Genomic DNA, 12,701 nt, shown 5'->3' with positions numbered 1-12,701 from the left:
GAAGAGGAAAATGACGGAGGCACTTGCACACATCTCTGGATGTAGCAGAGCTCAGCACAAGGCCAGATCTGCTACATCTCCGGTGTAGCAGAGCTCAGCGCACGGCCAGCTTTGCTACATCTCCGATGTAGCAGAGCTGTGAACTCAACACTGCTACATCTGAGATCAGACCAGAATGAAGACTGCTGTGGACCGATCTTAGACTTCTCCTCCTCCAGCAGAACCAGCGTTGATTGGCCGAATGCTGTACTCTGTATGGCATTCGGCCAATCAACGCTGGTCAATGCATTCCTATGGGAAAAAGTCAGCTCCTACATATCGCAAGCTGACAGGAATCCCGACGAGATAGTGGCGTAATACAGGTACTTGGGCTTCCCCTGCTGACCCAGTTGCATTCCAGGGTGTTGGCATCATTTCCTGGGGTGAATAGTGGACTTGGTGACTCTCCTGAGTCGAAGTGTGGCTTCCCCTGAAACAAAGCATTTTTGCCCATAGACTATAATGGTTTTCAATATTCGTTCGAATAGTCGAATATTGAGGGGCTTTTTGAAATGAATATTGAATCTCGAAAACTTCACTGTTCGCTCATTTCTACTGATAAAGCCAAGTGTGTTATTTCTCTTTGTGTTTATCTGTGTGTTTAACACAGATAACAATGAATCCATTCACTATAAGCATGTGACTATTAACTGATCTGCATAGGTATTGTGATACATCATAGTGTCTTGTTCAGCAGGGGGAGAGGATTAAGGAAATGAGAAGAATAGACAACAAGCAAACTGCTGAAACAGTGAGATAAGAAAACCCCTTTAAGATAATAATTATAACACACATATTCACACACGTGTATTATGTTGCATACATCAATTATATCGATGCAATCTTTTTTATTTTTTTTTTTCTCTTGGCTGGACATGTCCAGCTATGTGTATCACAAGTTAGGCACCTTTTGGAAAAGCAACATGATTTTTGACAAAGACGTGATCTCCGCTAGTTACTTCCTGCATCTCAGGGACTTGCTCAAATAGAAATTCTATAAAGTTAAAGAAATCTATTAATGTGGTTGTCCGGGAAATGAACAAACACATGTGGAGATCGAGGAAGTTGTAATATAGAAAAAAAGTGCATGCTCCATTGTCCTTCACTGGTGTCCATTTGGTTTCGAGCTGTGGCCTTGCTGCCAGAAGTCTTGTGCCACACATGACCACTGACACTAATTAGTGATCTCAGTGGTTGCGGAAGAAGGAATGTTGGTGTCACTCATATACATTCATGATACCTTACCAGTTACCATCAAGGCCACTCATTGGTCTCCATAGTGATATGATGACTTCCAGCAGTAAGTCCATGACACAACATCAAAGTAACAAATGTGATGGACAACAGAGCTCCAGGAACAATTGAGAATGCTTTTTTTAATATTACACCTCCCCTCGCCTCACACGTATTTATCCAAATCTTGAACAACTCATTTAAGGGCAATTTCATACAGCTTTCTTCTCCATCTTGCATGATTCTTCATGTATGAAGTACTACTACTTAGTGCTTTCTTTTCACAATAAAAGACTAAATAGTCTAAATGTTGGAAAGTCAAAGAAGTACAGGATGAGGAGAGCAATCTGGAGAACCAGGGAAGCACATAGAAGGTGTGAAATGTTCCTGTCATTCCTCACCTTCCTCTCTTAAATGTGATATATATATATATATATATATATATATATATATATATATATATATATCGCCAGGGAAATCTAGGATTAGATCATTTTGGGGGTTATTATATGTATTTCATATGGTGCTGTCCATTAGTTTCCTTTGAGTTTCACTTAACATACAGATTCATTTGCAAGAAAGCGTTGATAGACATCCATTGTGTATTGTTAACATCCATTGTTTATTCTTGTAAATATGGATACCCTGCTTGTAAATGTTCCCCCTTCATGCTAATGCTTTGGTCTCTTACACATTTACTGATTTTATGGTGGACATAATTTGCATCTCAGTGATAATTTTCCCTTGGCAATTACACCACCATTTGGTACTTTGTCCAGAGGGAAAATGAATGAACTAGGATATATCCCTGAGTTCAGCAGCTTGTTTTAAAGAACAAAGCAAGGTCAAAATGCTGCAGAATATATTGAGGCTTAATTCTGTCTCTGTCTGTCTCATTAGTAACTCATGCGGTTAGAAAATAGAATGGTAAGAGGTCAAGTATTTCAAGAGAAAGCACCTCGGAAGAGGTTGTATTTATAACATTCTTTCATTCATAAGGAGCGCTCTGTCTTTTATACTTATGTAGTCTCTTTGGGAATATATTACAAGAATATATTGTTTCTGTGTGCTCATATTAATAATTAAGTGAACATGCAGGCATGCAAGAAAGATATGTAACCATGGAATGCCACTATTTCCTGGAACAATTTTTTCTCTTGCCAGGTATCATTGTGCGTGGTGAATGATGACTGTATTACACTGCATAATTAAAAGCCAGTTTTATGCATCTCCTTTAATACGTTGTTTTGTGTATATTGCAGTGTACACTGTGCTGTCCATTATTCAGCTAAAATCTCATCAAGTCTATGATAAAATACTTGCAGAATGAAGTATCTCAGTATATGAGTCTATTAATTATGCTTTATTTGCTATCAATAAATCTTAGTCATTAAAGCCTTTAAGTTGTCAAATTTGAAGTTATGATCTTTGGCCATTTCTATAATATTTTTGCGGATTCCTGTGATATTTGCTGTTATGATTAAGAGCAAATATTAAGGTTATATTCCTCTGTAACACTCAACGTGTTAGCTTATAAAATTTATAAGCAGGTCATGTGCATGGATTAAATTTACACTGAACAACAGAAGGCAAACTCCGGGAACTGTATATACTGTGGAATTCAAATGTTTATCCCTTGCAGCAAATCTAGATATTATTTCTACTGTTGTCTATAATAAACAGTATGTATGCTTAAATAAAGATAAAAGTCTTGTTACATCTATGCAGATGACCAGCGTTACCTTTTTACTACCCTTCAAAGCCACACGGATTAGGCAAAGACAGTTGTGTCCATAATTAGTTAGTCTTCAACTCTCAATTCCTATTGAAACCAATTCTACATAATAATATTATGGCATCCGCTGAGTTTGTTTTTTGCCTATTGCAATGTACACAAATAAGATGTATAGGGATTATACATCAGAATCAAAGTGATATTGAAATTTGCAATTAAGTCTATAAAAAGATGTTTGATTTTTAACTTTAGATGCAATGGGATAATAAAAAATATCTGCACAGAAGGATATGGCCTTTAAAACAAAAAGATGATCATTAATAGAGATGAGCGAACACTGTTCGGAACAGCCGTTCCGAACAGCACGCTCACAGCACGTTCCCATAGAAATGAATGGAAGTGGTGCTTCCATTCATTGTTCGCTCGGAATTAGAGGTTGTCTGAGTCACTTTTTATGTTCTATATCTGCTGTAAATAGGGGGGTGGAGGAGGTGAAAAAAATTACTCTCTTCTTCCAGGTAGTTTACTTCCAGTGGTGGATTTTATTTACTGGTCCTTCAATAGGCTCAACATTATCAGGTGACTGTGACAACCAATCAAAGGCTTCATCGGTGACCTCTTCATTAATGATATGTGAATGACTGGCCTTAGCAGCAACATGGTGCTTGTCAAGAATTCACCAATGAGGCTTATGATTGGCTGCAATGATCACCTAACACAAACTAGAGGGTCTGGAAATTGATGACTTGGTAGAGATAAGTACATTTTATTGCCCTGTTTACAGCACTAAGGCTGCATGCACACGGAGTTACTCCGGGCTTGTAAAAATACTCATTCACAGCTGTACACGCGAGCGCTGCGGACGGCTCCTGAACACTTCACATTCACTTCAATGGGAGTGCTCGTAACGCCGGAGCGCGTGTAACTCCGTGTGCATGCAGCCTTAGACAATGATTCAATAATACAACCTTTATCCCCTTAAGGCCCCAGCCTAATTTTCAAATGAACATGAACTTTGAGATGCTTTAACTTACACAAGTGATTTTGAGATTGTTTTTTCATGACACATTGTACTTCATGTTAGTGGCAAACATTGATCAATATTTTTGTATTTACTTATTTAAAAAAAGAAAGGAAATTTGATCAAAATTTGGAAAAAAATAGCAATTTTAAAAAGGGAAATGTTCTGCTTTTTAGACAAATAGTCATACCACCCAAATGCATTAATAAATATTACCTACCATATCTCTGCTTTATATTAGCATTATCTTTTAATCCTCATTTTATTTATTTTAACCATTACTAGTGTAACAGGGCTTAAAAGTTTAACAATGATTTTCCAGATTGGGAAGAAAATTTCCATAGTAATTTTTAGGGACTACTTTAGTTTTGAAAGGGATTATAAAAGCTTATATATTAGAAACTCAAAACTGCACCCCTCAACTAATTCAAAACAGCATTTGGGAAGCTTATTAACTCTTTAAGCATCTAATTTAAATATGCAGGTGAAATTTAGCCATTTAATTTTTTTCACTGTAGCATTCATTTAGTCCTAATATCAACACATTCACTATTAGTAAGACAAGACAGTGAAAAAACATTCTTTCTGTCATTTTTTCCATGCAGTTTAGTCATAAGGCTTTCCGACTATTTTTATATTTTCCATCTCCATCTTCTAAAATTCACAACTGTATTATTTTTCTGTTGACATGGCCATATGAGGGCTTATTTTGTTGAACTATGAGTTGAACTTTTAGTTTGTACTGTTTGAGGGTACATATACTGTTTTTATTAGCTTTTATTAACATTCCATGAAAAAAAAATTACAATTTTGTTGTTTTTTTTTGTGTTTGTGTTTGGCTTTTATGGCATTCACTCTGCAAACTGGAAAGGCAACTTTGTCTGACTGGTTATTACTATTATGATGACACCTTGACCTCTCCTCTGCCTTTGACACAGTCGACCACTCTCTCTTGTTAGAAATGCTCTCATCCCTTAGTATATCAGACTTGGCCCTTTCCTGGATCTCCTTATGCCTCACCAACTCCACATTCAGTGTCTCCCACTCGTGCACCATCTTTTTACCACACCCTCTCTCTGTAGGTGTCCCCAAAGACTCTGTCCTAGATCCCCTCCTGTTCTCCATATACACCCTCAGATTTTGACAACTCATAGAATCACATGGTTTTCAATATTATTACTATGCTGACAACACTCAAAACCATCTCTCTATACTAGACATTGCCTTTCTGTTGTCCAGAGTTCCAAAGTGTTTAGTGGCCATAGCCTCCTTTCTCTCCTCCTGCTTTCACAAACTCAACATGGAGAAAACAGAGTTCATCATCTTTGCCACACATCATACAGCCTCTCTACCTGACCCGTCTATAAAAGTTAATGGAACCATGCTTATCTCTGTCCCACGGGTTCGTTGCCTTGGGATAACCTTGGATTTTGACCTATCAAGTCCTATATCCAAACCCTCAACACCTCCTGCCGCCTCATACTCAAGAACATCCATAGATTCCACTCATCCCTGAAACTACAAAGATGCTAGTCCATTCCCTCATAATCTTCTGCTTAGACTACCGCAACACCCTTCTCAAATGACTTCCCAGTGAATACTCTTGCCACTTCCAGTCCACCTTAAACTTTACTGCTTGCTTAATACACCTCTACCCCCGTTCGTCATCAGATGCTCCCTTCTGCCAATCCCATCACTGGTTACCCATTGCCCAACAAATAGCGTTCAAGTTACTAACACTGACATACAAAGCCGTCAACAAGCTTTCCCCTCCATATATCTCTGACCTAATCTCCTGCTACCTGCCCATATGTAACCTCAGATCCTCCAAAGACCTCCTACTCCACTCTGCTTTTATCTGATCTTCACACAACAGTTTCCAAGATTTCTCTCATGCATCTCCCATACTCTGGAACTCCTTACCAGGACACATAAGATTGACCCCCACAACCACAGGCTTCAAGAAGACCCTAAAAGACACACCTATTCAAGAAGGCCTACAACCTCCAATAACATATCACCACACCACCATTTGAACTGTCTCCCTCTCACCTTCTGTCTCTACCCCCTCTTCCCTCATAGACTGTAAGCCCTTGCGGGCAGGGCCCTCTATCCCACTGTGCCAGTTGGTCACTATTAGTATTATATTTGTATATTTTAAGTACTATATGTAATCTCTCAAATGTAAAGCACCATGGAGTTAATGGTGCTATATAAATAAACAACAATAATAATAATGATGATGATGATGATGATGATGATGATGATGATGATGATGATGATGATAATAATAATAATAATACCAGAATTATATCAGTTATATTATGTTGCACTTTTACTTTACTAAATAATTTTTTTTTTTCAAAACTATAAGTATAACTATAGTTAACTATAGGCTCAGCATGATGTAACAGTATGGCACTGTTACATATGGTTAATCTTTTACTCATACAGTATAGTTGTTATATTTGTAGCATTATGCAGGGTTTGCAGTGTATTTCTTTCCTAAATTTTGCAATTGATAGTATCCCAACATTTTACATAATTTATGGAATCTTATGGTGAAATTCATTTTCAAGTTGTTTTAGCTATTTAGATATTACTTTTTGACCATTTATATAAGCAACTGTTAAATACTGTATTCATGTCATAAATCTGTTCTGTTGCATCAATCACATTATTATGTATGATGAATGTTCCTGCGGGTGTTGAATATGTTTTATTTAGTATGTGTGTCACAGATTATTCTATTGAAAACCTTATTTGACTTATACAGTAAAATCTGATATAAACAGAATAAAGAATGGTCATATTAATGTTATAAAGAAGAGAGATTAAAAGTAGATAAGGAAGATGTGATGCAAAGGGTTAGCTCACCGGGTTCTACAATTAAATGTCCTCCTCCATACATGAGCAAATCTGAGAGAGGAACAGATATACAAGAAAATGTCCAGCATGCACCCTAGACCTAAACTAGATATTAATCAGTATTAAGCCCTTCCACTTCACAATAAACTATGAAATGATGAAAAGTCCTATCTGACTGCCATATGCTCTTTCTTCTTATCCATTAAATCCTAATCCTACTCATATTATAAATGGGAATGTTTGTGTGTGTGTTGCTCTTTCACGCAAAAATGGCTGAATGGATTTGGATGAAATTTGGCACATAGATAGTTTGTAACCTCAGATCATCAACGCCAACAACACGCGCATTATACGGCATCCCAGCCAGCTGCTGAGATACCGTAACAATCACAGGCATGGAGTGAGGAACAAGTTCAGCAGCAGGACAGCTTGAGAGCTGCAGAAAGGCTGGAGCAGGTGAACTATCGACAGCAGCAATTTGCTGAATATAGGTGGATCATCGACGCCAACAACACGCAGATAAAGTCACGGGCAGAGGCTAGTATATATATATATATATATATATATATATATATATATATATATATATATACATATATATATATAAAACTAACAGAGTTCTGCCTAATATAAAGATTTCAGGAGAAATTTACATAAAAAATGAAAAATATATTGCGTTACATTTATTGTTTGAAATATTTTCTGTTAAAAAAAAAATCTTTTATTTACCCCTGACAATCAGGTAATAAACAGATAATTAAGAGACAATAGATTTTGACATCCTTTCCTTCTAACTCTAGTTGAATGAACCTTTTATTATTTATTAGAGATGAGCGAGTAGTATTCGATCGAATACCTCACCGCCATAGGAATGCGTGTAAGCAGCCGAACACCAAGGGGTTAAATGCATCGAAGATTTGATGCACTTAACCCCTTGGTGTTCGGCCGCTTACACGCATTCTTATGGCGTCGAGGTATTCGATCGAATACTACTCGCTCATCTCTATTATTTATTAAAGTGACAGACAATATGGTACAGTATCAAAATTTCAACAAGTGCCATGGATAGATTATAAAAGATATATATATAGTGAGAAGGTGACAGGCAGAGTGCTGGAATCACACTATAGTTCCCCAAGATTTGTAACTTATGCGTGGTCCAGTATCTGCAGTAGGCCTCAGCCCCAGGTGTGGGTCCTAGGCTCATTACTGGGCCAGAAAAAGGCTGCAGATCCAGAACGTGAGAGGAGGTGTCTGGGTCTGCCCTGTTACTCTGAGTCTGCTGAGACTGTGTCTTGCTTCTTGGTTTGTTTGTGTGGCTGTTAGTCATCCACGTGTATAGTTATTTAGTTATTTCTGTTTAGTTAGTTGCTCAGACGAGCAGGATTTTGTTTCTTATTGTGTCGCCTGAAATTAAGGCTGTATTTTATTTTGCTTATTTGTACCTGTAGTGAAGGTTTATTTATTTTTCCTGTTTTTTTCTAAATAAACCTGTTTCCTGCATATTTTTGTATCCCTGTCTCTAACTGGTTTTGTCCACAACACTGCTTCTACCGAGCTACCTTTATGTATATATATATATATATATATATATATATATATATATATATATATATATATATATTAATAATAATATAATTCTGAAATATTCATCTCCTCCATGTGACTAACTTATTTGATACTCTTAATGATGTAGCTCAGTCACTGCAAATGTAAAATATGAGGAGAACGAGTGTAAATGAGAACTGTAGATATATGGTTGCATGAAAGAAATATTGAGGGGACAGAGTGTAACACATGCCTTTTAATGAATATATGAAAGAACTGTAATATCTGGTTGATCTCTACATGAGTTTTTAAATGTGGATTTTAGGTTGCTCCAATATTTTATTTTTATGTTCTATTTGTAAAAGAAATGTCAAACAAACTTTACAGTATATCATATTTAATATATTTTCTTTAATTTTCAGGGCTGGATATCTGACACAAAATATCCCTCTAGAGATTATAAGATATCTTTGTGAAGAAAAGGATTTTCTTCCCTGGCATGCAGCAAGCAGAGCTCTTTATCCTCTAGATAAATTGCTGGACCGAACCGAGGACTACAGTATATTCAGTGTAAAAGATAAACTATTTTCTGCTTTTAACCTACTGTAAAACCTTGGTTTACAGAGATGTACATTATTTAATTTTTCAGTTTTTTCTTAAACTAGTCTCTACAGTGAATGTTATATACAGTAAACATGTTGCAATTGTAAGCGAAGTACAAATAAGTGAAATAGTAAGAATGTGGTCAACAAAAGGATTTGTTAAAACTTCTTCTGTATCTTAAAAAGCAATAATGAAAACTAAAAGCAAGCTTGAATTGTAGCGTTAGACATAACATGTTTATGGTAATAAACGTCGGCCCTTTCCATTGTAGCCTTTTTTCGCAGTTTTTTGTTTTCTTCCTCCCAAAAGAGAGAACTTTTTTATTCTTCTGTTTGCAGATCTGGATGAGGGCTTAATGTTTTTGTGGGACAGATTATACTTTATAGCGGTATCATTATGATGTTCTAGAAAGCTGAAATAAAATTCAGGATGGAGATTTATTTTAGCAGCATTTACTGTTATATGAATAATAAATAATGTAATGTGTATGTTCCTTTCAGGAATATGTATTGAAGCAAGTGGCAACAATGTACTTCCGACTTGGATGGCCTGTTAATGGACACAATGGATCAATAATCCAGACGTCTTACCAGACAGAGTATGACATCATCTCTTTATTCATATTCTGATCGTTAAGAAGTAATGTTTACTGTGTATGGTACCTTATGTCCTGTCTTCAATACCCGACATTTCCTGTGTCATGTATTATTCTTTGTGATAAAATAAGCTATCTTAAATTGTAAATACGGTGGAATCTTTCTCTGATTCTGTATCATTCAAATGTGGAAGTTCAGAAAATATTTTGACAAGGATTAGTCCACAGCATTTGTTATTTGTCTCTTCCTGTGTTTTCCTTCTTCTCACACATTTCTTGCTGTAGTTACTCTTCTGAATCCTAAGGGAGTTTATCTTTTATGCTAAGCCATACAATGCAGCTTCAAAAGAAGAAAGCTCCATTAGTGTTACACAGTGTGACTGTAGCAGCATGATGCACCTTTTCTCCTGTCTTTGCTGTTTGATATTTCATTTCTCTAAGGCCCAGCATCTTTGAGATTTATATTCCCCTGCATGACATTTTTAAAGCAAACAATGTTCTGCTTATCTCTTGAGTTACGACCTCAAAGTGATGTTGAGATTTGAACTTATGCTTATCGCTGGTTACCAGAATGCTTGCACATACACGGAACGCCGCTTCCCGTAACATTGGTGCTTCACATACACTTATTTTTATATACACTCTTTTGGTTAAATGAACTGTTGATTTTTCCTGTTGCATGTCAAATACATTCAGAGGGCATTGGAACTACATTGTCCTCATTTTATCACATTTCTTTGATAAAAATTTGATTTGAGTCAGCATTTTGTTATTTCTTTTATTAAAAATGCCAATAACATTTAGAGAAATTTTCTATACGAATGCTAATAAATAACTGATTTTATTTCGCTGGGTTGTTTTCTAGTTAAGCTACAAAAATGTTGTTTTTACAATTTCTTACTGAACATCTCCAGTTATGTGTATCACAAATTAATCTGCTTTTCTGAACATAATATGGTTGTGTCTATATGTGATCACTCAGTGGGGGAGACTGAATTGCAGTCTTTCAAGGCTTTTGTTAGCTTGTTGTGATATCGACATTAAATTGATTTCAAGACAAATACAAATCCTAAACCAAATTGGAGATTAGTTAAGTGTGCAAACATTTGTGAGTATTTCTTAAAAAATGGAAGAATACTAGAATGGACCATTTGCTTCTGTTCCTTTCAATGAGCAGGTCATTTAGTACTTGTGCTAGTAATGATTCAGTGCTCTATTTTTTCCTGAAGTTTGACTGAAAAGGGTCATAGATGCTGTTACCTGATGGTATGTATCTAGTTGAGTTGCAACAGAGTTCTCAACAACTTTACTAGGACAGGCAGTTCAGTGACAGGTCTGTAGCTTGTTTTAGGGATCTGGGTCCATGGAGGGCTTCTTTAGAAAAAGAGTATTGACTGCTGCCTTCATTAGAACAGTTAACAATATTTTTAATTGTTGAAATGAACAGGTCCAGTTTTCAATTTGTTCATCATAGGTACTTAGCGATATATTATATCTTTGTTTCCTCTACTGCTGCTTTCATTCACTGCTATGGCGCTCTCATGACTGCAATCTCCATCAGAAGTGAGTAGAATAGAAGTCACATAAGAACACTAGCGCTACATTCACAAGGTGGTTTTGGGGGACTTTCAGTACCCTGTCCTCCTGATCACTAGGGGATATGGGAGCGGACACTTATTCCCTGTCCTGTGGATAGGGGATAAGTTTCCATAATGGGCCTATCCCTTTAAAGGTTTTAATTTTGGCAGATTTTTGTATCATTAAAGTCACTTTTTGTTGTTGTTCAGTAATGGAAAACAGTTGTAAAAATAGTTCCTTGTATTTTCTATTTCTTGAAAGGTTTTGTTTTTTTTCTTTTATTTATGATTTTGTTGGTAGTTCCTGAAGTGTATGGTTAGAGACATTTTGGCCTTTGGAGACTGATATTTTTCACCACTGATATTTGAGTTTCCCCTCTCTCTTTTTTCTAACAGTTTTTTTTTTTTTTTCAATGGAGTGGTTAAACAAGTACATAAGGTTTTGTATCGAAATTTATGGTGTGCCAGGGAGAAATAATATCGAAAGCAAGATACATAGACTTCTTGTATGGCTTAACACAATAAGCAAGAGGTGTGTCAGCTCACTCACATGTCTTCTGGTATAAATGTCCGTAGATGTTGAAGTATATAACTTCAGTGGAAAGCCTTAGAAAAATGGAAGATGCACGGAAAATCCAGCCTCTCAGCACAAGGTGCAAACATAATCATCCAAAATGGAAAAGTCCAGCATCAAATTCCTTTAGTAAAACTTAACTTTTATTGTGAAAAGTTTTTCTGAACATAAAATGTTCCATAAAATATCAATAAATATTCATGACGGTAAAGTTGAATACAAAAAACGTCTGACTGATGCGTTTCGGAGCGTTATCGCTGCCCCTTCCTCATAGTCTTGTACAGCTGCCCTATGTGGTTGGGTGTGAAAATATGTTAGTCTGCAGGTTAAAACTGAGGTTGTCAATTACCTTAAGGGTGATAATCTTTAAGAAAAGAGGTCGCAAAAAAGTGTGATCTTCTGAACTGGATTTGCTGTTACATTTGAGATGTACGTCCAGTTCTATGTGGAATATCAGTTCAAGAGTATGACCATTTTTGTTCACTGTATATAACTGTTAAGCAGACTGCTTGAGAGAAGCATAATTCGTCCATAGTAATAAGTAGTTCTTTACCAAACTATGAAAGGAGGTCATCTATCCAAGCACTAAAATCTTCAAGCATGATTCATCTTTGGTGTTGTAGAGTTAAGATGAACAACTACCTTGAGCTTGACTGATGAGTAATATGTTTTTGCCTGCTAAAATTTAGCACCATATACATATTTGGTATTGCATCCTTCAGTGTGTTGCCTGTCTACCTATGTAGATATGTTTCAGTGATAAAAGTTAAATCACAGGATTCAGGTAGGTCATGTAATGATTTTTTTTTATCAGTTGATCTTGCATTGCAGAGTTGAGGTATGATGTGGCTTCCTAAATAGGTAATGTATTTTTGGGCCTTAGATTATATTCCTCCTGTGTGTGCATT

At 36.3% G+C, this 12,701-nt stretch overlaps 1 protein-coding gene across 1 annotated transcript in view; it reads left to right on the top strand.

Annotated features, from left to right (window-relative positions):
* Positions 1 to 12,701, top strand: part of TRHDE (thyrotropin releasing hormone degrading enzyme) — a 498,184-nt gene that overhangs the window by 427,224 nt on the left and 58,259 nt on the right. Inside the window, exons 13-14 of the mRNA XM_075274325.1 lie at positions 8,867 to 9,014; positions 9,548 to 9,645. Of these exons, the coding sequence (XP_075130426.1) occupies positions 8,867 to 9,014; positions 9,548 to 9,645 (246 nt within the window). The remainder of the gene's footprint in view (positions 1 to 8,866; positions 9,015 to 9,547; positions 9,646 to 12,701) is intronic.

This window comes from Leptodactylus fuscus, chromosome 5, assembly GCF_031893055.1.
Source record: "Leptodactylus fuscus isolate aLepFus1 chromosome 5, aLepFus1.hap2, whole genome shotgun sequence".
Classification (NCBI taxonomy): Eukaryota; Metazoa; Chordata; class Amphibia; order Anura; family Leptodactylidae; genus Leptodactylus; species Leptodactylus fuscus.
This window is presented reverse-complemented; position numbering and strand designations above follow the sequence as displayed.